This window comes from Acomys minous (genome assembly GCF_964271855.1).
Source record: "Acomys minous genome assembly, chromosome: 14".
NCBI lineage: Eukaryota > Metazoa > Chordata > Mammalia > Rodentia > Muridae > Acomys > Acomys minous.
In genome coordinates this window covers 47,856,031-47,881,551 of record NC_140496.1, presented here as the reverse complement: position 1 = coordinate 47,881,551, position 25,521 = coordinate 47,856,031, and the positions used below count along the sequence as shown (strand labels likewise).

The following is a 25,521-nucleotide window of genomic DNA, read 5'->3' as shown; positions in this document are numbered from 1 at the left end:
ATGTGTATGCTGTACACACACTCTAGACTGAACCCAGGGCCCCGTGTGTGCTAAGTCCTCTCTCCAGTACTGAGCTACAGCCTCAGACCTAGGAGCTTTGAGAGAGTAAACTGAGACAGGCATTTAAAACAGAACACAGATCCTGGAGCTCAGGAATGTGTGTGATCCATCTTAGCTACTATTGTTACACGTTTTAATTGTTGTAGGACCTTAATAAAAGCCCATAGACATATTTTGGCACCACATTCCACACATGCCCTCAGCGTGGCTGCACTAGAATCAGGTTCCCAGTGGGTGTCCCACGTGATCGGGAAGTGATGACACCCCCAGGTGCTGGTGACACCCCTCCCTTGCCTGCATCAGTCTAGAGGGTTTCCAGCCCTCCCAAATTACAGACCTGGCTGGTTTTCCCTTTCCAGGGGATGATAGGAAGACCCCCAGTGAGTCTAACAGCCCCTCCTCTTCCTCACTGTCCACGCTGAGTGATTCAGCCAACGGCCGAGACGACTCCGACAGCTCCCAGAAAAACAAGAGTGGGAACAACTTGCTGGTCATTTCCGTGGTGCCTGGGAGCCAGCCCTCACTGAACAGCGAGGAAAAGCCAGAGAAAGGTGAGAGTTTAGACACGGCCTGCTCACCGTGCCCAATCTAGGGTGAACCCAGTCCTGAGAACTAAACTCACCAAACTGCCGTGTGGTGCTCTCCACTGAAAACTAGCCCTTTGCCTGGCCTTGGCTTGTGCTCAGGGATGAGGTGGGAAGACAGGGAGGGGGGCACGGACACTGAAGCTGAGTGTCCGACCATTCTCAGCGCAGCGATGTAGGGGATGGTAGCTAGAAGGCTCTTACAAGACACAGGATTGGCAGGAAGGGGAGTTCGCCCCGCCCCCCCGCCCCGCCCCCACCCCACCCCGCTCCGCCCTGCCCCGCCCCCTGCCTGCCTGCCTATTCTTTCCCACACACTCCTACACCCAGCTTCGGTCCTTTCAGGGTTCGAATGCGTTTTTTGCAACTTTGTCTGCAAGACGAAGAATATGTTTGAACGCCATCTACAAATCCACCTCATCACCCGGATGTTTGAGTGTGATGTGTGCCACAAGTTCATGAAGACCCCCGAGCAGCTGCTGGAGCATAAGAAATGCCACACTGTCCCCAGCGGTGGGCTCAAGTAAGGAAAGCAAGTACAGAATCTTTTATTGAGTTGTTACTAAGCATCCTTTTCCCCCCACCCCAACCCCACCCTACGCCACCCCCCCTCCCGCGGTTTTTGGGGGGGTCACAGAATGGGGAACATAGTATGAGAGAGTAAGTCAGGAAGATTTGCTGCCTCTGGCTGGCTGGGGCTCCAGCTGTCCCCAAGGGAGTGAGCAGACATTAGCAGGAAAAGTCACTTCACAGGCTCCCCAGGCTCACAGCAAGGAAGAACACGCAGCCTCAGCCCAGCACGAAGGATAGACTCACACTGACTGCAGTGCTGGGGGTGTGTTCAGATCTGATTTAACAGATGTCGGGCTGGTGTCCCCAGGTATCTGTCAATCTGTTCACAGTCCTCACTGCAAGATACTGCATTCATTTTTTTTAAGATGGCCTGACGTGTATTTAAGTTTTAAGTACTATAGGCACCCAGCGCCCCCCCCCCCAGGTAGAACCCTGGTGGTTTCATCAGACATGAGGCAGTGGTGTTCATGCAACATCAAGTGCTTGCCTCAGGTCTGCCTGCAGACGTGCCGACGCCTTCCCAAAATATCCAGACAAGGAGCATCATGCTTAGGCAGTGTTCGCAGCAAGGCCCCTGGTTGCAAGTGAGACCCGTCACTTCTGACCAGGCGTACCATGCCACGACCCAGACCGTAGGTGCTAAAGGGCACATGAAGAATAAAATATTATTTCCACCTTAGGAAATTTATGTCCCGGCACTACCAGAGTTTAATCTCCCAGTGATTCTGGAAGCAGAGTGCCCAATCACAAGGCATTTTGGATATAGTAAAGAGACAGAACCATAAAATAGTTGGGTGCAGAAAGATACAATTGTCGGGGCATTTTTAATCTAAAATCCCCATGTAGTTAAAAGAATTGGAGGGGGACACTTTTTCTTTTATTTTCTTAATATAAGCAGGGGAGGAGGGGGGTCTTTCCTTTTAAAACATTTTTATCCTTGAAACCACAGTGCCCCCTGAAAGGGTAAGAGTTGGAGAGCCCAGGGGGACCTGGAGCAGAGTATTGGGGGGTGGAGTGGGGCTGGCTAGTCAGGGCACTCTCTGAAAAAAATAAAAATAAATAAATAAATAAATAAATAAATACATCAGAAGAGTTGGGGAATAGCGCCTACTGCTGATTCCATTTGATTTTGATCTACTCTTGGGGGTGTAGGCGGGAGGGTCATAGGCAAGATCTTATAACTCATTCAACGAATAGATGGGGAAATGCCTAGCAGAAGTTTATCTGGGAATTTGAGTTTGATCCCTCCGCCCCTTAATCAAAATTTGTACACTCTTTATTAAAAAGAAGAGCCCTGCCTTCTGTGGATGGAATAATGTCATCACCTTCCAGTAGCTCAGTCACACCCACGCCGCTTGACGCACTGGGGACACCGCAGTGCTTCTCCTGGGTCAGACACTGCCCATTGGTACTAACCATGTCCCCCGCCCCCACCCCCATATCATAGATTACGTTCTAGGATGACCAAGTAGAAGAATACTTTGGAAAAAAAAAATAGATGATGCCTTCTGGCTGTCAGTGAGTTTTGTTTTGTTTCTTTTGCCATATCAGAGAATTAATTTTCCTGAGAAAGTGTCTTTAAGATTTGTAAGGGGAGCGTGGGAAAACCTGAACGCTCTGCCCGAGTAGTGAAATACAGATTGAGCCGAGGGTCACAGAAACATCCTTAACAAGAGACAGACCGCCGATGTCTAAAATGCTTTTCTGTGATGGGACTGCTTGTACTCTATATCCTGTTCATAATGCAGATCGAATAAGATTACACTATTATTTTTCTTTTGCCGTAGCTCAGGACAGTGGTGAGTCTGAGACTCCTCTAGGTAAGGCCCAGCTTGGCGTAGGGGTTGTGTGTGCACTCGACCTGGGAATGGGCTTCATATCTCTGTGCACTATTCTGTCAGCTGAGGTTCAGGGGCTGAGGGCAAGCTTGGTGCTGACGACGCAGTGCACGGTGCACCTGATTGTGTTGGGCTCTGCTAAACACCTCTCCAACCCTCTCAGGACAGTCCCCCTCCGAGCCCTGCCTTGCAGGAGCGGAGTCCAAGCTGAGGCAGCCGCCCAGGCTTCTGCCTTCCTTTTTTAAAATTTTTTATATTATTATTTTTTTATTTTTATTTTTTATTTTTTACTTTTTTTAGAAAAAGCACACATGATAGAGCTGTCCTATAAGCCACAGACTCAAACCTGGCATCTTCCAAAAGCGAAGCCAGGCAGCTTTTGTGAACATACCTACCTGACTCCCCTCAGCCGCTCTGATGGTGGCAGGGTTGGCGGTATCGTAATCCACGGTGGAAAGAGTGGAGGGTCCAAGGTGGAGATACCAGGCCTCGTGCTACAGGAGGTGCTGGAGCTTGGACCCAGCCCACCATTTTTTGAATCTACCTCAGTTACTTGTAGAGATGCTCAGACCATGAGTCGCTATGTCCCGAGTGCCCTTCTGAGCACCACGGGGAATGCAAAAGAAAGCTCCAACAGTCCTGCCCTGGGAGAATTCCTGGTCCAGCTGGATCACTGGTGTTTTTAATGACATGGCCATGTCCTAAGAATGTCTTCAGGCTCTGGAGAGCACTTCCTTCCTCCTCCTCCTCTTCCTCCTCATTCCTCATGAGTCAAGGGGCCATTGTGTGGGCTTCCCTCTTCCAGGCCCCTGCCATGGTCCCCACTCCTGATCCCCGACAAAGAACTGGTACTTTAGGAGAAGACATTCTGAGAGTCCACGTGTTGGTGCACACACACTTGTACATGCTTGCACACACACGCGTGCATACATACACACACACACACATATACCTTGGCACACAGAGGGACACACACAAGCTTTTCATCCTAGCATCCCTTTAATAAGCACGACTCTGCCTCCTGTTGACTTCCTGTTTGCTGGAGGTAGCTCTCCCCTATAAGCTGTTCTTTAAACCTCTTAGCCTCTCTGCGTGTGCTTGGTGTGGTGCATGAAAAGTCGATTCTTTGTGTTGCTCCCATCTAGAGGGGAGGTCAGGAAGCCCTGACTTCTGCCATGTCCCGTGGGGGGATGGAGGGGGTGGAGAGGGCCCCAGGGGCAGGGTGGGGGCAGGAGGGAGTACCAGCTTGGTCTGCTCCTTGAATTTTCTGCTCCTCTGTGAGGGCTGGCCTCGGCTGGAACAGCCTGGAGCTCCCCAAACCAGCTAAATGGGACAGCCCAGAGCTCCCTGCTAACCTGCACCCCACTGTCAGCAGTGAAGCCGAGCAGGGCCATCTGAGAGGTGGCAGGGCTGAGCAGGCCAGGCCTTGGGGACCCAAAGGCTCACCCAGGGCAGGCTGGTGAGGAGGGGGGGGGGTGCAGGGTTGCCATTGGACCCCGCCCTGCTAACCCTTCCTTGCATTGCTTACCCCCTCCCGGCAGGTGCCCATTCTGCATTTATTCCACCAACCGCCCTGCTGCCATGGAGTGCCACCTCAAGACCCACTACAAGATGGAGTACAAGTGCCGGATCTGCCAGACAGTGAAGGCCAACCAGCTGGACCTGGAGACGCACACCCGCGAGCATCGCCTGGGCAACCACTACAAGTGTGACCAGTGCGGCTACCTGTCCAAGACGGCCAACAAGCTCATCGAGCATGTGCGCGTGCACACCGGGGAGCGGCCCTTCCACTGTGACCAGTGCAGCTACAGCTGCAAGCGCAAGGACAATCTGAACCTGCACAAGAAGCTGAAGCACGCCCCCCGCCAGACCTTCAGCTGCGGAGAGTGCCTGTTCAAGACCACACACCCCTTTGTCTTCAGCCGTCACGTGAAGAAACACCAGAATGGAGACTGCCCCGAGGAGGACAAGAAAGGCCCGAGTCCAGCCTCCAGGGAGCCAGCTGGCCCTGGAGCCCCGCTCCTGGTGGTGGGCGGTGGCCGGAGTCTCTTGTCCCCACTGTCGGTCATGTCCGCCTCGCAGGCTCTGCAGACCGTGGCCTTGTCGGCAGCCCACGGCAGCAGCTCCGAGCCCAACCTGGCGCTCAAGGCCTTGGCCTTCAGTGGCTCCCCGCTGCGTCTTGACAAATACCGGAACTCAGATTTTGCCCATCTCATTCCCTTAACCATGTTGTACCCCCAAAACCACCTGGATCTCACATTCCACCCTCCCCGACCTCAGACTGCGCCCCCCAGCGTCCCCTCGCCCAAACACTCCTTCCTTGCCTATCTTGGCCTAAGAGAAAGAGCAGAGACTGTCTGAGAGCAGCCGCGCTCTGTACCAAAAACCAAGAGACAGAGACAGGGAAAGACAGAAACCCACAAAACTTAAACACAGCCCCAGCAGGTGTATGTTGCTGCAAACCTTACAGGCCCCAAGGGTCTGGACCACGTGTACTGTATATCTTTAGTAAGGAATAGAAAATTGGCTCCGTATGTATACCTATTGCATTTACCTGAAAGCTGCTTATCCAATCTTCAGAGAGGCGATCTGCTGCCTATTTGTACCTACAGAGGCATGCCTCCCCAGCCGTCACTCCCACTCTCGGCCCTCCTCCGTACACGCCTCTCTGAAACGAATTTTGTCATGTCAGACCCTAAAGAGAGTGTCCTTAATAGCAGTCAGCACTTGGAAGCTTCTCAACTGGTACCTTGGGTTTTCTGTTGGGTGAGTGGGGTCTCATGGGCATTTGTGGATTGGGAAAGAGAAAGACTGTGCGCACTTGTGCGTGAGTGTGCGTGTTTGCGTGCATGTTTGCGTGCGTGCGTGCGTGCGTGTGTGTGTGTGTGTGTGTGTGTGTGTGTCTGTGTGTGTGTCTATATGTGTGCCATGACATTTCTATTGCACATTCTTTTTGTACCGCCTCTTTGACAGTGATTGTCCACCCACTACAGTCTCCCACCTCCCCCACTGGCTTCCCCTCTCTACTTTATGGCTACAGAGCGGTAGGGCCTGGTGCTTAGTGGAAGGAGAGCTGGGGGTGGCCAGGCTATGTCCACTAGAAAGCTCCAAGCATGGAGTTCACATCTCCACTTAGGAGGACGAAAAGAACTGGTGACAGACCGGCTAAGAAATGCCTCAAAGCTCCGCAGCTGACGTCACAAAACCTGAGTGTTCCATGTGTGGGCCCACTCGGAAACAAGATGTTTGCTGTTTGTGCGCACACACACACACACACACAGACACACACAAGAGTTTATCCTTTTTAAAGGGCAGAATATATGTGTGTGTGCTGTATTGATTCAGTTGTTATCATTGTTTGTTTGCAGGAAAAGTTTGTGTGAGTGGGAATTTTTATGGTTGATAAATCCAGCCAAGGAGATTAAAGGGGTTTGGATCGATTCTGGGTGTAAATGCTCAGACTAAAAAGAAACGGCAGCTTTGCACAGTGCGTTGGTCTTGCACTAGTTTTGTTTCTCATTGGGGGGAAAAGGAATACGTAAAAGAAAAGGAAGGAAATTACCTTTTTTTAATGGAATGAGTAGACTGTATGTTTGACATTTTAGCCACGACCTCTTTGACGTATAAGGAAGGACGCAACAAAAAGGTGCTGTTTAGTCCTATGCCTCTGTTGATGCCCCAGGAGTCTCCACTGTTGGCAGAGCCTCTGGTGAAGAGCATACCCTCCCTGTGTTAGTAACCCCAGATTCCATTTGTTAACGCCTGGCAGATGTAACCTGCTAGGAGGCTCACTTTATACTTATTTAAAGCTCTTATTTTATGGTCATTAAAATGGCAGTTTGTGTGCAGCACTTTATTTGCATCAAGAGCAGGTGTGATTCGGTTATGTAGCCCTTTGCTCATCTTAAAAAGCAATGGTTTAAAAAAGGAAACGAAAAACCTTTGGCTGAATATGCCCACTGCCTGCATTTGTAAGACAGCAGAATTTCCAGTATGCAACAGGCTGAAAGAGCGAGAAGAAATGTGCTCCGTATAAAGACGGGGGAGTTTGGAGTATGAAAGTGTCTATATTACTTATCAATGGAAGAACTGGTGTCCAGGAGAAACACTTCCGAACCGTTGCTGTGTTCCCACACTGTGTCGCCCTCCGGGTGGGTGAATACCCACCTTTCCTTTTTTGTTACTTTAACCAGGGGGAAATAAAAGCGTCCCTAATTTTCTTCCTCTAGTCAGGAGTGCTTCGTAGAAATTACCGCAGGCAGTCCGACGGGAAGCCAGAGTCTGCGAACTCCACAACTCTGGCGCCCTCTTCCCTCTCAGCCTCCCTCTCCTAACCCTGGCAGGCCTCTGCTTCCCTCCCCACACCTGACATCCAGCCACGGGTGAGGAGCCTGATTAGGGCCCTGGCAAACAAGTTTACACTACAGAGATGTCCACAAAGCAGGGAGACCAATCAGCCAGGCCAGGAAGGCCCCACGGTCTGTCGTGCTCCAGCAGAGATCTTTGCTCTTGGCCTTTTTAAACACGGTGTTCAACTCGCCACGTCGCTATCTCAGTAAAAGACACTATAGAAACTCCTGAACAAAATGCTCCCAAGATCACTTGGTTGATGGGTGGGTTCGTTGTTTTTTTTTGTTTGGTTGGTTGGTTGGTTTTTTTTTTTTTTTTGCTTTTGTTTTGTTTTATTTTGTTAAGTCATGTCTTTATCCCCATTTAATGGAGACTGTGCCACTTGGCTAGTAATGTGTTTTCAAAACTGCAGGTTCAGTGATGACAGGTGAGGGAGGGGGCCACTGTGATCCCCCAGAGGTAGACAGGAAGGTGACTCTTAGATGCACCAACAGGTTAAGAACCTGAATGGGTGGGTGGCCCTGCTCACAAGGACCCTGGGTTTTACAGCGTGCCCCTGTGCAACAAGAGGTCTTCAGGTGGGGACTTGAGAGAGTGAGGGTGGACGGAGATGTCGCTGCTCAAAGGCCATGCATTTCAACTGCTTGCCACTGAACCTGTATTTGAATGACTTCGTAATGCTTAATGTAATTGGGCAACATTTTTTTAGCACTTTGGAAAGAGTCATCGATCTTTCTGGTAAATTATAAAGTTTTCTGAGTGAGAAAACGTGTGTTTGCAGTTTGTTTGACTTTTTATATTATTGTTGTTGTTATTAATAAAGAAGAAAAATCTACAGCATTTTTTTCAGAGTCCACATAGACAAAATGTGCCCCTGAATCTGGTTTGCAGTTTGATGCTCCGGGAAGGATGTATCCCATAGGTATCCCTTTCCATGGAAAAACACTAACATCTTTTAGCAACTTGCCTAGCAACTTTCAGTTTTCAGTACGCATTCTTCCGTGAACGCTGGCTTGGTTTTCCATATAGGAATGCAGTTAGGGCTCACAGCACTTTCTTTCTTCTGTCCCTTTTTCTTTTCTTTCTTTCTTTCTTTTTTTTTTAGATTCCTCATATTATGTTCAGATGATCATACTGTCAAGGTTTGTGTACATTACTGAAAATTTGTATTGTATAAAGCTTTTGCATTACAAGGCTGTACAGGGTCATTTTGACAGTAACTGGTATTTTCCTTTGCATCTTACGTTGCATTGCCAATTTCTAGTGTATCGAGTTTGGAAGTATAATATACTCGAATTAAAAAAAAAAAAAGGTTGGCTATACTCCGGCTTCTTTTTCTTTCTTGGTTGCCATCCTTGACTACTTGTGAAGCCCCAGCGTTTTGTTCATCTTTCTTTGTTCTGTTATTTTCCGTTCACTGTATTCCAGGTTTTCTGAAACATCCTGCGCTAGCTATAACTGTCGCAGAGCGCGACAGAGTCGCAGAGTTCTGAACAGCCGAGGCTTCTGTGCACACGGTACTGTGCAAGCCGCTACTGTTGAGGCTGCTGGGAGCATCATGCGGCTTGCAGGGCCACAGCAGCTCCTAGGATTACCTAGGAATGGTTCAAAGTGCTCAGGGTCCTTACCTTCCGCTGCCGGGAATCATTTGATTGACCTCATAGCCAAAGGGGGTGAAATACAGATGACTCCATTTGTCTTAATGAAGTTCAGCAACTAGGAGATTTTAATAAGGGGGGAATAGTGTAGTCTGCAAGCTAAATATAGTCTATACACGGGCAAAGAGTCATGGTTTGTCAGTCAAGGGAATGTGCCTGAGAAATTACCTGAGACCAAAAAACAGGAAATGAAAATCATAGTGACTACTGAAAATAATTTTTAAAAATTCATCTTAAAGTTCCACCTGTGAGACCTTCCTGTGAATCCAGGGCACTTGATAAAAATGTATAAAAGGGCACATGAGAACATTCAGCCTGGCTCACAATTTGCACGCTTATAAATCTAATGTGCCTTGTTTATTTCAAAATACTGTGAGCCACTTTAGTCTAACACTTAACGCGGCCCGATACGTTCTTTAACTGTAGTACCATAGAAGAAGCCATCGTGTAAATGAATCATTCGCTAATCGTTACTTCCATCTTCGTTTTTATTCACTAACTCTTTATAGGTGAAGACATTATTTTATGTGGCCCATTTGTCAGTTTTGTTTAGGGCTGCCTAGGCCTCCTTTGTCAGCATTCCCAGCACAAGTGACTTCCCACGGTGCACACATTATTTGGTTTGGTTTGGTTTCTCCTAGACACAATAGTTACTGTATATATTCCCTGTAATTGAGAGCAGCCTGCAGTGTACAGAAAACACTCATCGTTTGGAGATCATTTCCCCTGCAATGGGTTTCCCCTGCATAGAAGGGATGGTCTGAGATCAGAGTGTTCAGGACAGAAGGCATCTTCATTTATGGACTGGCCACCTGATATTTAATCATAGATACAGAGGCATGCCTTGCAGTAGATAAGCCTGGGCTCCTGGCCATGAGTTCCATATTTACCTGTGGTGGGTGGCTTGCTTCATGCTTCCCGCCAGAGGACATCTGACCATCAGTCCGAGGCTCTGGCGGATGGGGGGGGGGGTAACTAAGGCTGGGTGAGTGTTGGTGGGAAAGAGAGACCTCGTTGGGCCCCTCAGTGTTCTCATTCCACGATGAAAAGGGACAAAGAAGAGCTCAGGGCACACAGGAGAAGAGGCTGGCAACTGAGGGGCTTCAGCTATGCTGCCCAGCAGCTAGAGAATGTCAAACTAACCCCCTCCCAGGGGCAGCTTAGAACCTGGGAATGGGAGTGGAATCCCAAGGTCAAGGGGTTAGTTCCCTTAGAGGCTCAGGCTCCATCTCAAAGGAGTGTCAGTTACAAACATTCCAGACATTTCTGCCAGCATTCCTAACAACTGTGTTAAAGTCCCTCCGAATAGAAGAGGCCTCCTCAGAATGGGCCTGGCTTTGTAAAGCATCACAGTTAACAGAACAGGCCAATGTCGTAGGGTCTGGCATTATGTGGTGGCCCCTGCTACCTAAAGAAGCCCGTGTTTCCCCTGCTCACAGGCTGAGTGTTCTCAAATTATCCATCAAGAGCTCAGCTGCTTCTTTATGGTGACGTAGCTCCTTCATCCCTAGCTCCTAGAGAGTTAGATCTGCAAACTGGACAACGCACCGGGTGCTCATATTGGTAGAAAGTGCAGGAGGAGGAGGAGAGCCAATGGTTGTGTCCCCTCGGGATTGTTTTTGGAAATGATTAGGCGCTAATTAGTTCTCAGATTTCACCAGAACAAGGGCAGAGAATTCTAATTTAATTCACATTTTAAAATTAACCCCTCCTACGCCAGATGGGCCCCCACGTTGTTTAGCAGGAACGGGTTGGGTTATATGTGACTTCTAGCTGGAAGAGACACTGCTACAGAGCCTGGACTGGCCAAAAAGATGCAATTATTAAATACTGTTAAGCATCTAGAAAAAGAGGGTTAGGGCCAGGGGAGATAAGTGCTTACCAGGCAAGTGTGACAACCCCGGGCCTGAGTTCCCTGGAGCATAAGGTGGATTCGGTCATACATGCCTGAGATCTCAGTGTTGTCACAGGAGGTGCATACAGAAAAACCCGGACATGCAGGAGGCGGCTAGGTTGGCACGCAAAATGAACAAGAGTCCTTATCTCAAAACAGAAGCCAATGCCTGAGGTGGTCCTCTGACTACCCGTCCCCCCCACACACACACACACAAGAGGTTGAACTAGTTGCTCTCTAAGAGCCCTCCCACCCTAATAGACTGCATTAATAAAACATGAATCTGACTTTCTAAACAAGAAAAGCCATGGCAAGAAAGAATTCTCGCAAGGCAATAAAAAAACAAGACCAGAACAACAACAACAACAACAAAATCATCAGCCATGGTGGGCTTGGGGGCTGAAAAAAATGACTAAAAATATCTGTTTCCACCCTCCAGAGTTTGAGATGTCTGACTTTGCTCTCTTCTGATCGTGCGTTGACTGCCTAAGTCACCATGGGGATGGCCTAGACTTACTTTATCAGCCTGTGCTTACTTCATCTGGCTAATTAAGTTAAGAGCAAGATAGGTGAGGCTTTCAAGACCTTGCTCTCCCCCTCCCCCTCCCTACCCCCTCCCCCTGCCACCGCCCCCTTACCCCGCCCCACTCCAGCTCTGCCCGCCCTGCGGCTCTGCCTCATTCTGATATCTAATGGGACCCCTGAGCTCTCTCCACCAAGAGTGGTTCGCATGTTTTCTGTTGAAAAATGAGGGTCTTCACAGGTGTCATGAACGTCATTTTAATTTTAGCATAATGGATTGTTATGCTAAAGCATTATGATCTGCCCACTTGCTCAAGACTCTAGCTCCATAAACTGTGAGTACATCAGGAAAACTAGCACCTAGGCACATCCGGTGTGTTCACAGGGAAGTGGTATCAGAATATATGTGCACGCAAGGACCAAGTCCATCAGGCTCATCCCAAACCATCCCAGAAAGATGAATGTCTCCACATCCAAAAAGGAATTACATGCAGAAAAGCAGCCGCCGCCACCTGACTTACATCTTTAACTATTTTTAGCCTACTGCAATTCTGAGTTAACTGTCCATAGATGTTGTAGTGCGTGCTATTACACTGAGCTCCTTACATCCCACTTCAAAGAAGAATGTCTGCTAGAATGTTCTTCGTGCGGTGAGTCTGTCCAGAATGCATGTAAGCAAACACCTCTGTCATCCATCTGTCTATCTGTTTATTAGCCAACTAGTTAGCTGTCTTCTCTCTAGCTCTATCGACCTACATTTTTATCTGGGTTAGCTATCGATCTCAAGATATCTATTGTCTTTTCTCTAGATCTACCCACCTCTTTCCCGGTCACTACTACCTGCCTATAATCTAGCTTTATGCAACTATATTTTCTGGGTTCTAATTTTTTTTTAAAGCCCTCAGAAAAATATTGCTGCGCAATAATTTATTTTGGAAGCCATTGGAACATAAGTGGGAGACTAGAAAGAATGAAACGAGAGAGAGAGAGAGAGAGAGAGAGAGAGAGAGAGAGAGAGGAGCCATTCCTGTTCGTAAGACTTGCCAACCCAAGGAAGGATCTATAGTAACAAAAGAGTGTTCACTCCTTTCAATTACGGGTTTGCCTGTGAGGAGAGGTAGCTGGGTGGGCCTCTGGGGGCAGCCACAGAGGTGGCAAGGCAGGCCTGGGAAGGACACAAGAAACACTTGGTTGAATCAAGGTGAGACACTGTCAGTGACACCTGGCTACCACTGGTTGCCTCAGCAAGGGCCGCCATAAGGCGAGTTTGCAAGGTGGGCAGCAGGAGACCACCAACAGGATTATTATTCTTGTCCTGAGTGCTGCCGGTACCTCAGCTCTAGACAAACGTTGGCTCCCCACCCAACCTGATGAGTTAGTTCAGACTTCCTCCCTCTTTCTACTACTAATGAGAAGAAAAATGAATGGAGCTGTCAGAGTCCAGGGTAGTGTGGGGCCGTGATGTGAGGGTGGCAGAAGCAGCCCAAAGCCCTCTACGTATGGGTGAGACTCTAGAAGCTCTTTGGGGATTTTGTTCGTTTACTTGCTTGCTTGATTTTTGCTTTTGTTGGTTGTCCATCTGTCTGTCTTGCAGTGCTTCCTGTGGAATTCAGAGCCTCCCAGGAAGTAGGCAAGTGCTTTACCACAGATCTAGTTCTTTTTTTTCTGAGATAGGGTTTCTTTGTGTAGCCCTGACTGTCCTGGAACTTGCTCTGTACATCAGGCTGGCCTCAAACTCAGAGATCATCCTGCCTCTGCCTCCCAAGTGCTGGGATTTAAAGGCTGCACCACCACCACCCAGCCAATCTAGGACTTTCATTTTGGGGTCTATTTTTATTTGTTCCATAGATGAGAATTTCTCTAGGATTCCTTTAGAAAAACTACCTGCCAAGAATGTAAGTTGCTTCCTGCTTGGGTGGCCTCCCTGACTCCGGGGGAAGACACTTTCCCAGTCACCTAGGGCTAGCATCAAACAAAACAAAGGCACGCTGGTGGCTCTCACAGGTCCCAGCGTACTGTGATGGGAGTTCAACAAAGAGATTGGGAGGTAATACCCCAGGGTGGAATGAAAATACTATACTCACCAGTCACTTTCTCTGAAAATATAATTCCCTCAAAAAAAATCTGAGTTAGCAGAGGCCCGCAGCAGCCACACTTTGTAGCACAGGTAGACAAGGCTCCCAGAGACCCGCAGCAGCCACATGGCCTAACTGCAGTGGGAGGCGCTACAGTGTACAAGCATGTGGTGGACTGATGGAAGAGAAAGAGAAGCAGAACAGTTTGAGCATCGTGAAGAGAGGCGCAACTACAGACTCAAGGATGGAGAAGAGGAGCCTGTGGTGAGTAGCCAGCCTTGCCGCCTAAGTCCATGGCGAAATATGAGCCCTTACTACCACTAAGGGCAAGTCTGGGTCTGTGTCCACGCAGTAGCAGGGCCCTCTGTCTATGTCTGTGGCTCACATTACCACTAAAGACCATATGGATATCCCTGGTCTGGGCTGCTGCCTGGCACCCCATTGATGTCCAAGGGCTGTGCAGAGCTGGCCCTGCCCCCACTCATGGGCTGCAGCACTCTAGGGAGCTGGCCCCATCTCCCACCAGCTGCAGAATTAAGGAGAGAGGGCCAAGCACCTTGCCTAGGCATCACAGTAGAGCTGACCTTGGTAGTGGGGGCACAGGTGAGCTAGCCTCAAGGGTGTGATAGCAGGAGAGCTGGCCCCACCTCTCACCAGCTACAGCACTCCGGAGAGAAGGCCCCCTGCACCTCAACCAGGCAGCACAGTAGATCTGGCTCTGATGGTGTGGGTGAGCAGGCCCCTAAGGCACAAAAGCAGGAGAGCTGCCCCTGCTTCTTGCTGGCTTTAACCATTGGCTGAGCTATCCGGGGCAGTGCTGGAGAGCCTGCCCTGCTACGGTGGGTGCAGGAGAGCTGTCAGGCTGAACAGCTCAGCTGCCACCCAGGCCCAAATCCACCCCAACTTTGGGTTGGCCCACCCCAACATATATACCTCATCTATGAACCACTGGAGCATGTGAAAGGGCTGGTCCTGCAGATGCAAAGCTGCTGGATCTCCATGACAACAGGGCAACAGCAGGATATATGAGAGTAGTCCCTGTAAGGATCCAGTATTGATGGTATAGCAACAGCCAGGGGCCTCGAACCAGACCAGTGACTTATTGCAACAATCATTTGCAAGTAAGGATGTGTGAACAAAGCGTACCCTGCGTGATACACTGTGACATACCACAGCTTCCACAGAAAGATGGGTTTTGTGCATTGTTTTATTTTGTTTGTTTGTTTGTTTGTCTTTTACTTTCTTTTGTGGGGGAGGTTGCAAGGGCAGAGCGTGGATACGAAGAGATGGGGAGATGAGCGGGATTGGGGGACACGATGTAAAACTCACAAAGAATCAGTAAAAAGTTTTAAAAATTTGGGTCGGACAGAGACTCTCTACTTCCATGGAAAACAGCTATTCAAAATTTCAAATACCCCAGAAGTAATTAGTAATCCTCTTACCAAGGGGGAACTGAAGAAGTGTGTGCCGGGGGATGGTCAGATAGGAAACACGGGGCCCGTGTATAAAGAGGGCACGGAGGGTGTGCATCGTGTTAAACACAACACAGACACGCATGCATGTGAGTGAGCATCCATAAGGAAGGCCTTCGACTTTGATATTCCTGACCTCGTATTAGAAGACAAAGTTTTTTTTTCCCATTTTTTTCCCCTTGTGCTGCTGAAAATAAAAGCAGGTTGACAGAGGAGATAGCATGCAAAAAGAATAATTAGCGATCAAAGAAATCTCATTAATCAGAGGACTCCCCTTTTCCCATCTTCCCTGCAATGAAACAAACGGGCACCACAGAGGGTCATCACTGTGCCATCGGTCAAGGCCTCGTCTCTTTATGGCACCAGACAGCAGGCTAAATAGGCAGGAGTCTCCGGTATACACGGAGAGGCCGTGTATCTTTTTTTTTTTAACAAGCAAAATGATTATTTCCTGCTGCTGAAGGCCTTAACAGTCTGGCTCGTCTGCCCGCGCATAAGAAGCTAAATACGCGCATGCGTGATTTTGTGCTAGAGAATTCTATGTACAGAATTCGAAGTTCCCATCCCACTTGACCGTACTCCCGAGTGAGTCCCAGACCTGCTGTAGCAACCACTTCTCTCCAGGTTCCTCCCTCTACCCTTCGTTTGCTATTTCATGAACAGCAACAAATATGTGTAAAGTTGTGTGCTCGCAAGCCAGGAAGAAATGGAGGTGGGTAAGATACATTTCCTGTCTTAAAGAGTTGCCATGTGAGCGCTGGGAATTGAACCTGAGTCCTCTGCAAGAGCAGCCAGCGCTCTTAACCACTGAGCCATCCCTATAACCAAGTCTTTTCCAGGCTTAACGTCCTAGAGGTCAGTCACATCTTGGCCAAGTCTAGCCCAATAGATTCTTCTCCACATGGGACATTCTAAGGAAGAAAAAAAAAAAACAACCTTATTCCAGAGGTTATAAATAATTTTACAACCAGACCTGTAGACCCAAAGATGATATTTGAAGGCAGTGCAATTGATAACGCCATGATAGCAACTCTGTCGCAACGACAAAGGATCCTAAGGCAGCACCATGAGAGATGCTCGAGTCCAGGTGATGAGCAACTCAGGAGAACAAGAAGAGATAAGGCGAGAACTCATAGTCAAGCACAAGAGTCAGAGACACTTTGCAGAAGGATGAGCACCGGGAAGCTGAGTGACACGGCCTTTATCACAATGATGCACCCTCGTGGCCTTCGAGGACATCATTTCGGTGGTGAATAAAGAACAGAAGCCAGATTCTGTTCTGCTAAAGAATAAGTTGGAGGTGGGAAGGCTGCGACAAGAAGGAAGCTCAGCCTTGCATTAGGTTTGGCGCTGAGAGAACTCCTCATGCATACTTTGTTCTTGCTTCAGATCCCAACCTCTCCTTCCCCTTCCTTGAACTCCTTCCAAGAGGAGAAAAGGCAAACGCTGGCTTTAGGATCGCCAGGCACACTCTACACCAGCTCTTCACGTCTCTTTGAACTAAACTCATCTTTGAGGGGTAGGAAGCCTTTTCTGAACCAACCCGGCACTTGCTGTTTGCCAGGACCAGTGTCTGTTAGCCAAAGACATCTTAAGAAATGGAGCAGGACACATGACCGGAGAGCAGTACCACTCCTCCTATATGCAAAAGTCCAGAGAAAGAGACAAGGTGAGTCAAAGAAGAAGAAGTCGCCTCCTGCCATTACAAGGCTTCCAGGCTGGAAAAATGGAAGCTTAGCAGGGAATATGATCCTTTTTTTTTTTTTTTTTTTTTACAGGATGAATATAGCTAGAGTCCACACTTAGCCTCTGCATCCAAAAAAATCAGCCAGAAGGAAAGTCTCAGAGCTTAAAGGATGTCCATGTTGGCTCCTTGGCCTCTTGCCACGCTCTCTGAGGCTAACCTTCATGGAGAGAGAGATGAATCTCAGATCATTCTTGGATACTTGCCACTCTGGCTGAAGAGAAGGACTTCATCGCCCAGAGCCCACACTGGCTGCCACCTCACCAGCAGGAGAAAAATAACTTTCACCAGTCAGAATGGAAAGGTGCTGCATTTTGTGAGGCAGAAATGAAATAATCTGGTTTGTATTAAATATCATGAGAAGAGTATTAATCCATGCCAGAAACACAAATATAAACATTATCATGTGGAAAGCATTTATTCTGAAGGAACCATCTGGCAGAGACTTGAAGACCACGCTTTGAGAGGCTGAGCATATGTGTGTCACCTTAAAGTAGCGAATTCAGAGCAAGCCACACTTTCAGGGGCTAGAAGGAAGTACCTCGCAGTAATATCGGGTAGATATTTGTCACAAGCATTCATCTTTTCTGAATGCTACTTTATGAAAACTTAAAATAATACAAGGGGTGGTTATTATTGCAGATTCTTTCTCTCTTTAAAAAAAAAGAAAGAAAACAAAATTTTTTTCTTTGGGCACCTAACCCCAGAAGTATTTAATCCCCAACACCACTTAAAGCAGGTGTAATAGATCAGGCCTATAATCTCAGCACTAGGAAGGTTAGGATAGAACACTAGTAATTCAGTTATCCTTGGTCACATAATGAGATCAAAGCCAATCTTGTCTCAAAAAACAAACAAAAAAACAAAAACAAAAACAAAAACAAAAGAAAGGACAGGGACATGACAGAATCTGGAGCGTGAGCAGCTACAATTAATAAACAACTAATAAAGAGTTTAAAATAACATCCTAAGATTTTCAAGAAAATACATGTCTGTAAAATATAGCTTTAGAAACCTCATAGAGAGATGGGAAAGAAAGAGAAGTGGAACAGTTTGAGCATTATGAAAGAGGCAGAACTGGAGAAGCAAGGGTGGTGAGGAATACCCTGGTGTGAGTTGCTTGCACAGCCACCTGAAGCCATGGTAAAGTCTTGACCCGTGCTGTTGCTGAGGGCCATGTCTGGGTCTATGGCCCTGCAGCAGCAAGAGTCTACGTTGATGTCTGTGACCCATGTTACCAGAAAAGGCCATGTAGACATCTGTGCTCTGGGTTACCACCTGGGATCAAGTTGATGTCCAAGGGCTGCCAAGAGCTGGCCCTGCCTCTCTCCTGGGCACCACAGTAGAGCTAGCCCTGGTGATAGTGGTGCAAGAAAAATGGCCCAAGGTGTGAGCATGGGAAAGCTGGATGGCCAAGTAGTGATACAGGAGCAAAAGAGATGGCCCTCCCCCTTGCTGCCTGCAGTAGGCAGGAGAGCCAGCCCCAAGAGCATGAGAGCCAGAGAGCTGTCCCTGTCCCTCACTGGCTGCAGCCCTCCAGAGAGTGGCCTCCTGCACTTTGCCTGGGCAGCACAGTAGAACTGATGCTAGTGGCATGGGCGCAAGAGAGCTGGCCACACTACTCACAGGCCTTGCAGTGGTATGAGTGTAGAAAAGATGGTCCTGCTCCTCATCAGCTGCAGTACTCATCACACACACACACACACACACACACACACACACACACACACACACACACACACCACCTGGGTGGCATGACAGAACTGGCCCCAAGGGCCTGAGAACAGGAAAGTTGGTCCTGCCCCTTAGTGGCTGTGGCACTCAGATGAACTGGCCCTGCCCCTCACTGGGTCAGTGCTGGAGAGCTGGCCTTGATGGCATGAACAGGGAAGAGCTGACAGGCTGCCCAACTCAGCCACCAACCAGGCCTATACCCAAGGCTTTGAGTTGACCCAGCCCTACATCCACCTCACCTATGAACTGTTGGAGTGTGTGAAGAGGCCAGTCTTACAGAAGCAAAGCTGCAGAATCTCCATGACACAGGGCACCAACAGGATAACTGCAGGGAGTCCTGTGAGGATCCAGTATTAATGGTGTATCAGAAGCCAGAAGCCTCTAACCAGACCAATGACTCATTGTAATGAGCATTTACAAGCAAAAGGGAAAAAGGGTATACTGGGGGACACACGACAGCTTCTACAGGGAGCGGGTTTGTTTGTTTATTTTTATTTTCTTTGGGGGGTTGCAAGGGCTGAGGGTGAATATGGAGGGATGGGAAGATGAGTGAGATTGGGGTGCATGATGTGAAATTCACAAAGAATTAAAAGTGAAAAAACAAAAACAAAAACAAAAAAACACCCTCATACTTGGGCCAGCAAGATGGCTCAGTGAAGTAAACGCACTTGTTGCCAGGCATGACCACCTTAGTTCAACTGCAGAAACTCATATGGTGGGAGAATCAGCTCCCACAAGCTCTCCTCTGACCTCCACACAGGTCCTGTGGCCCCTGTGCAATCACCCACACAAAATAATTAAAAATACTGAAATCTCACAGTCACATTTTCTTTTCCAGAAAAGCAGAAAATCAGTTGTAACACATATAAGAAGACTCCTTATATTCCAAAAAGGAGGAAATGCTGAGGGAAGTGGTGGCCTCAGCCCCTTAGGATCCAAGTGGCCCATGTTTACCTGGCTGCCCCTTCTTTGCAGGGGGCTATGGAATTTCATTTTATTTGAAGCTTCTGGTTTAATGGGTTCAGAGATACTGTTGTTGGCTGAAACACCAGGTCCAAGGTTCACTTTTCCAAACACGCCCTCCTTGATGTCAAACACACATTCTTTGCAATGGAGGGGACCTAGAAGATCTATTGAACAAATTCCTCAGTCTAGAAGAGAAAGCATCCAGAGAAGTCAGCTGGCCTTGACCTTGATTGACAGGTCTGACCTGTGCAGTCCTTAAGATTTCTTTTCGACTTTGGCCCCGTAAAGACTAGAACACACATACACAAGCGCCACCACTGTGTGTGGAATCATCCAGGAAGGACCACACTAAACGGCATTAAACGCTAAACAGGCTACAGTCGGACTTTAGGACACCCAATTTCATGTCCCCATTGTACTGAAAAGACATAACGGAGCATACCGCTAATCGCAGTACACAGAAGACTGTGGAAGTAGGATCAAGAGCTCCAGTACAGCCTAGGTTATATAGGGAGACTCAAAAAAGTAGCCTGGATTTGGAGGTGGGAAGTCAAATAAGAGAGGCAGAGAAAGAGATTTGCCTAACTAGTAAAACCAATAACAATTACTTGTACAACTCATATTAACCTAAGGCAGTCTTGGAGATCGGTCTCGACATTAAGTCACAAAACAACAGTCCCATGTATAAATGATGCATTATTTACAGTATGTATTTCATGAAATATCACACAATCCATTCAAGGCTTAGGCCTTCATGAAACACCAAAAGGAAGAGGAGATTTTTGTTTGTTTGTTTGTTTGTTTGTTTGTTTTTGAGACATTGTTTCTCTGTGTAGCCCTGGATATCCAGGACTCACTTGGTAGACCAGGCTGGCTCCCAACCCATAGAGAACTATCTGTCTCTGCTTCCTCAAGTGCTACAATGATAGGCATGTGCCACTGTGCCCAGCTGGAAGAGGATATTTTTAAAGTGTATTCAAATATTTTTTTTTTCAAAATCTGGGGTTGGGGAGGGGCTGGAGGTGGCTCGGTGGTCAAGGGCATGTGATGTTCTTGCAGAGGACTGGAGTTCTGCCCCCAGCACCCACATCACAGTCGCTCACAACTACTTGTCACTCCAATGCCAAGGGGTTTGCCACCTTCAGACCTCCTCATGAACACCTGTGCACAAGCATGTAGACATTCCCATGTACACATAAAATCTAAAAATCTCCTTAACCATTTCTTTTCCTTATTAAACTAACAAAAGAAGTTTCCCAAGACTTATTTTTCTCCTTTTCTCTACAACTATTTAAAATACATCCCTACGCCCAGGTCGACCGTCCCTCTGCTTGGCTCAGTACTTTAATACATAGGGAAATGTAACTTTCTGGTTTCTTCCTCTGTATCCAAACATGCACAGCAAAGACAAGCCCACGCCCTCAGACTGAAAGAGCCGGTTAGTCCCAAAAGGAAATAAACTTCCAGGAGCAACAGGCACACGACATCCCCATGGAACTCCAGAACACCAAGGGACAGAGACAATACTTCAAGGTGCAGCAGGATTCGGAGAGATTCCTACAAAGGGTGAGATGCTGATCAGTAAGAGACCATTTATTAACCCCAGTAGTTCCCAGGAAACCACCAGGCCCATGGTAGAGATGCTCACTCCAGAAAATACATTCCAACTTCTAGTAGCTCTGTGTGGAGCCAAAACTCTCCCCTCCGTGTGTGTGTGTGTGTGTGTGTGTGTGTGTGTGTGTGTGAGAGAGAGAGAGAGAGAGAGAGAGAGAGAGAGAGAGAGAGAGAGAGAGAGGAAGAGGGAGGAATTCTACACAAGCCCCAAGGAAATTGTCATCCCTCCCTTCTCTGATGGAGAAGACAGCAAGAACAAAAGAGAATGCACTCCAAAAAGAAGAATGACCCTCAAAGTAACGGTGAGAGCAGGAAAGGACCATGTATTTATTTTTATAATTAGAAAACAATCTTTTCCCAAAGGCTGGCGAGAAAAGGGAAGAAAATACAATTTAATTTTCCATTTTTATTTCTTTCCATTTTTTGCTTTGGACAATATGTCATTACTACTTATAACATGCTTTCAGATAGATTGTTGGTAGCTGGGATGACAGAACCAACAAAAAATGTGTTTTAAGGGGGAGCCATATTTGGAAAAGAAATTTCCCATTAAGTCTTAGAAATGCAGTCCCTGATTCTGACCGCATGCTCCTTAGTGGAAATTGTCTGCCTTCTAACAGTCCTCATGACAATGTCAGCATGTCTCGGGAAAGCCAGCTGTGGAATGTCTCTCTCTCTCTTTCTTTTTCTTTTTCTTTCTTTCTTTTTCTTTCTTTTTTTCTTTCTCTTAACTTGGACTAGGTTCTGGATTGATTGGCAAAGGTAAAAATAAGAATAAAAATAATATTTCAGACAGTCTGATATGTTCAAAAGAGACTGTATAAATGTCCAGTTTGTGCAGTCTGTAGTCCTGAGGACTTCCGCCTCGGGCAGTACCAGCCAGGGCTTCTCTGCTCTGCCCTGGAGGCCCTCTACAGAAGACCTCTGCACAGGGTTCCTGTGGAGAAACTCACAGTGTGATTGCCCATGTCATGTGCCGTGAGTTTAAGGCTTGGAATCTCTCACTTGAACTTTTTTACACCATCCCTTGTGCACGCCAGAAGAAGAACAGCTGCCAAAAAGCAGACATTTTCCTGTCTCTAAAAATAAAAACTCTGGCAATCCTTCATGCCCCCCGTGCCAAGGCCTGGCCCTACCCAGGATAAACAATAGATGACCAAGCCGTGGGAGGCCAATACTGGCCCTAAAGCAGGCCTGTGTCTGGCAGGAAATGCCTGGGCCAGAGGGTTTGTAGCTGTTGACGAGGGACTGACTCCTTTCTCCACCCCGGATGTGCACGGCTGCTAGCTCCAATCCAGGGTCAGGTGTGTCACCAAGAGGGGAAGGCTTCCAATTATACTAGAGGTTTTGCCTCAATTGGGGTCACAGAGTCCTCACCAAATCCTGCCCTCAGAGCTATGGGACGCGGAGCATAGTGCCGCCCAGTTGGTATGTGGCAGAGGAGGCTCCCAAAAAAGAGATAATTCCCTAAGCACCCGTCTACATTTGCCACTCACCTGTCATTGCTCTCTAGGCCCAGCCGAGAGCTGTCTCCTGTGAGTCATGGGCCCCACCAACAACCTTAGCAAAAGAATACTATACTAGCCACCAGCTTTCCCATTTTAATTATCTCTCAACTCTTCAAATGCTCCTGTGGTGCATGCTCAGGTGTCTGTGCCTTGTCATTAGGGTTCAAGCCTTCTCTATACCAGTATGTTGGCTTTTTGCTTATTTGAGGACTTAGCGAGGCTGAGAGGAGACCTAAATATAGCAAATATTCACAGGCGTAAACACTCCATAAACATGTTTCAGAGGGACTGAGCGCACGGCCCATCCAGATGACGAATGTCACTCACCCGAGTGTCACATCATAAATAAAACTGAATAGGCCCCTTTCTCCAACAGAATTGGAGTGACGCCTGCTCACACTATAAATATTTATGAAGTCATCATTCTTAGACTGTGTTTTCCCAGGGAAATAGCTTTTGATGACAAAGTTAAGCGGAGATTTCCCTGAAATTATGGAATAGTCAGCATAGCTCATCGCTGGGTTTTCCACAGAACGGAAAAGAGGAAAAGGGGGAACCAAGCCTCCATTCCATGAGGCTTTTACATGTGGAAATCTCCATTGTGTCAGTCAGAGTTCGTTCTCATTTAGAAGCTGCCAGCCTTCTCTGGAGTGGGGGACACCTGAAGGCAGGCTCTCAGTCCAGTTGGTCCCACTCTGCTAAAGGTTACAAAGAGCGCCCAGGCAGACCCTTGTCACCCAGTGTCAGGCCCCATCCCCCACCCCCTGCTGGGAAAGAACTTAGTACTTTTTGTCTCTTAATAACAGAGGAAAATGCACACCTCACTCTATTACTTTGCTCATTTGAAAAGAATCCTCAGAATGTGTGGATGTCGGCCTGGGTGTTTCTGCACAGCCAACCCCTTGAGCGAGTCACCCCTGAGGGCTTAGAAATGGCACCCAGAAGCCCCTTCATCACCCACAAGCTTTTCCACTTTCTGCTCCCAGGAGTGCCCATACACCCCCCTCCTCCATCCAAGACACCTCGGCAACCCTGAGTCCTACAACTCCCAAGCTGTTGTCCCCACAACAATACATGTGAATCTCCTAAAGGCATTATTGCCCTTGGCAGAGTCCCAGAAGCCTGTCTCTTCCTGAGGGAAGTGTTCTCCAACCCTCAGGGTAGCCCTAGCCCCATCACTGCATCTGGCCGCTCAGGGAGACTTTGACATCCTTTGGCTCCTGCCTGGGAAGCTTTGTTCAGTAATGAACAAGAGCCTCTGGCTTTACAAAGTGAATCACAGGCTGCCTTGACCACCCTATCTGGAGAGGCCAGGGCTGCCATGTATGGTTTGCGCTCGGTGCCACCCACCTCCCCGTGTCACTCCCAGCTCTTTGCCAGGACAGCCTGAGTCATAAAACTCAGCACATTCCTTAGGCGTTGGATCCTCTTTCCTTGTTATTACTTTGCCTTTGTTTTACACAGCACCTGGTTTCATTTTAAAGTCCCAAATAAAATCGCCCGACCAGGGGGTGGGGGTGGGAAGGGAACAAGAAGGAAAGCAAAGGAAAAAAGGGAGGGAGGGAGACCTAGTCTGGTAGTGGAGACGGACTAAAGCTCCGCTAATCGGGGGAGACCCAAGGAAGAACAGGGCACCACTAATTAATTCATTTTGAGCAGAGTCCTTTTAGCTGCCTGAAAGCACCTGGCGGCCTCTAAGTGAAAGCTTTCCTCACAGGCCACGGGACCCTCCCAAGCCCCTCTGTTCCCCGGTCTTCTCAATAAACGGACTCATCTTTGATAAACCTCAAGGAGCGTTCCAGACACAGCACATCACTCCTTAAATTGCCCTGCCTCCTTTGTCTTGTACTATAAACCCTAGCTCATTGTGTGAAACAGTATTTTTCCATAAGCTAACACTTTTTTTTTCCTCTGGTCTGTTTTTTCCTATGGGGTGTCCGGGGAGTCAAGGACAGGCGTAGAAGGCCGACTCAGCCCTCCCGATGTGGATGGTCACATTGAGTTTCTGTGGCCGGGTTATTTCTGTAAATTCGTCTATAAAGCTGTTGGCATTGATTTTTAGAATCGAAACAGAATTCTAACAAACTCTGGCTTGCATGCGGCAAAACCCGAACACTGAGCCACTGAAAAAGCCTTGCCGTGGATAAGTGTATTCCTGGGAGTGGCGATGGGCAGTCACTGGGGCATGGCCTTTGGGTGCCAGCCTGGGCGCCTACCCAGAGGTCCCCTCGCTCTGCGCAGGGCAGACTGTTGGAGGCTCCTGAGCAGCCCGGGCTACATTTTCAACGCACGGTTCTGGCGAGCTTAATGGAAACCACATGACGGGTTCCCGGGAAGCCGACCAGATGGCTCCCAGCGAATCTATTTAGCCCAACCTGGGGCTATGAGAAAAAAAAATAAATAAATAAAGGCTGGGTGGTACGGGGCGCGGCTAGGGATTAGGGTGCGACTTTGTGTTTTCTGTTCAACAGGAGCCGTGGGTCAGAGTGCAGGCTGCATCAGGAGCACCAAAGCGCCTGGTGGCAGAGAAGGGGGCTGCCAGCGGGAGGGGACTATTCTGTGGCCTTGCTCCTTCTCTGCCAGGTTCCTTCCTTCTTTCACTGGCTGGGAGACCGCAGGGGATCTCGCTGGGGCAGACCCAGCCGGGGGAAGAGGCCCATGGGCGGTGCCGAAGGCGGAGCCAAGCAGCAAAGCCAGTTTTCCTTGAGGAGCTGAAAGCTTTGCCAAGGAGGGCCTTCTCTTCTGGGTGTGAAGCAGAAAAGTCTTTCTCTGAGGTAGAAGACAAGGCTGGGTGGCTCTGGAGCCCACCACAGTGGAGGTCACGCTATCATTTGTGAGTTTCTTACGGCAGAATGTGAGCCTGGGCATTTATTTTAAATAAACATTTAATCATGATATTAACACCCCCTCCCCGTCAGTAGATACACAC

At 48.2% G+C, this 25,521-nt stretch overlaps 1 protein-coding gene across 6 annotated transcripts in view; it reads left to right on the top strand.

Annotated features, from left to right (window-relative positions):
• The window catches only part of ZNF827 (zinc finger protein 827), a 175,199-nt gene extending 166,472 nt beyond the window's left edge, over positions 1 to 8,727 (top strand). Inside the window, exons 12-15 of one of the 6 annotated variants that reach the window (XM_084757518.1) lie at positions 420 to 611; positions 990 to 1,167; positions 3,005 to 3,037; positions 4,597 to 4,717. In XM_084757518.1, coding sequence (XP_084613644.1) covers positions 420 to 611; positions 990 to 1,167; positions 3,005 to 3,020 — 386 coding nt within the window. In that variant the 3' untranslated portion in view covers positions 3,021 to 3,037; positions 4,597 to 4,717. Of the gene's footprint in view, positions 1 to 419; positions 612 to 989; positions 1,181 to 3,004; positions 3,038 to 4,596 lie in introns of those variants that run through there. The other 5 variants (XM_084757520.1, XM_084757519.1, XM_084757517.1 and 2 more) reach the window with 5 other exon arrangements.
• Positions 8,728 to 25,521: the final 16,794 nt, after the last annotated feature.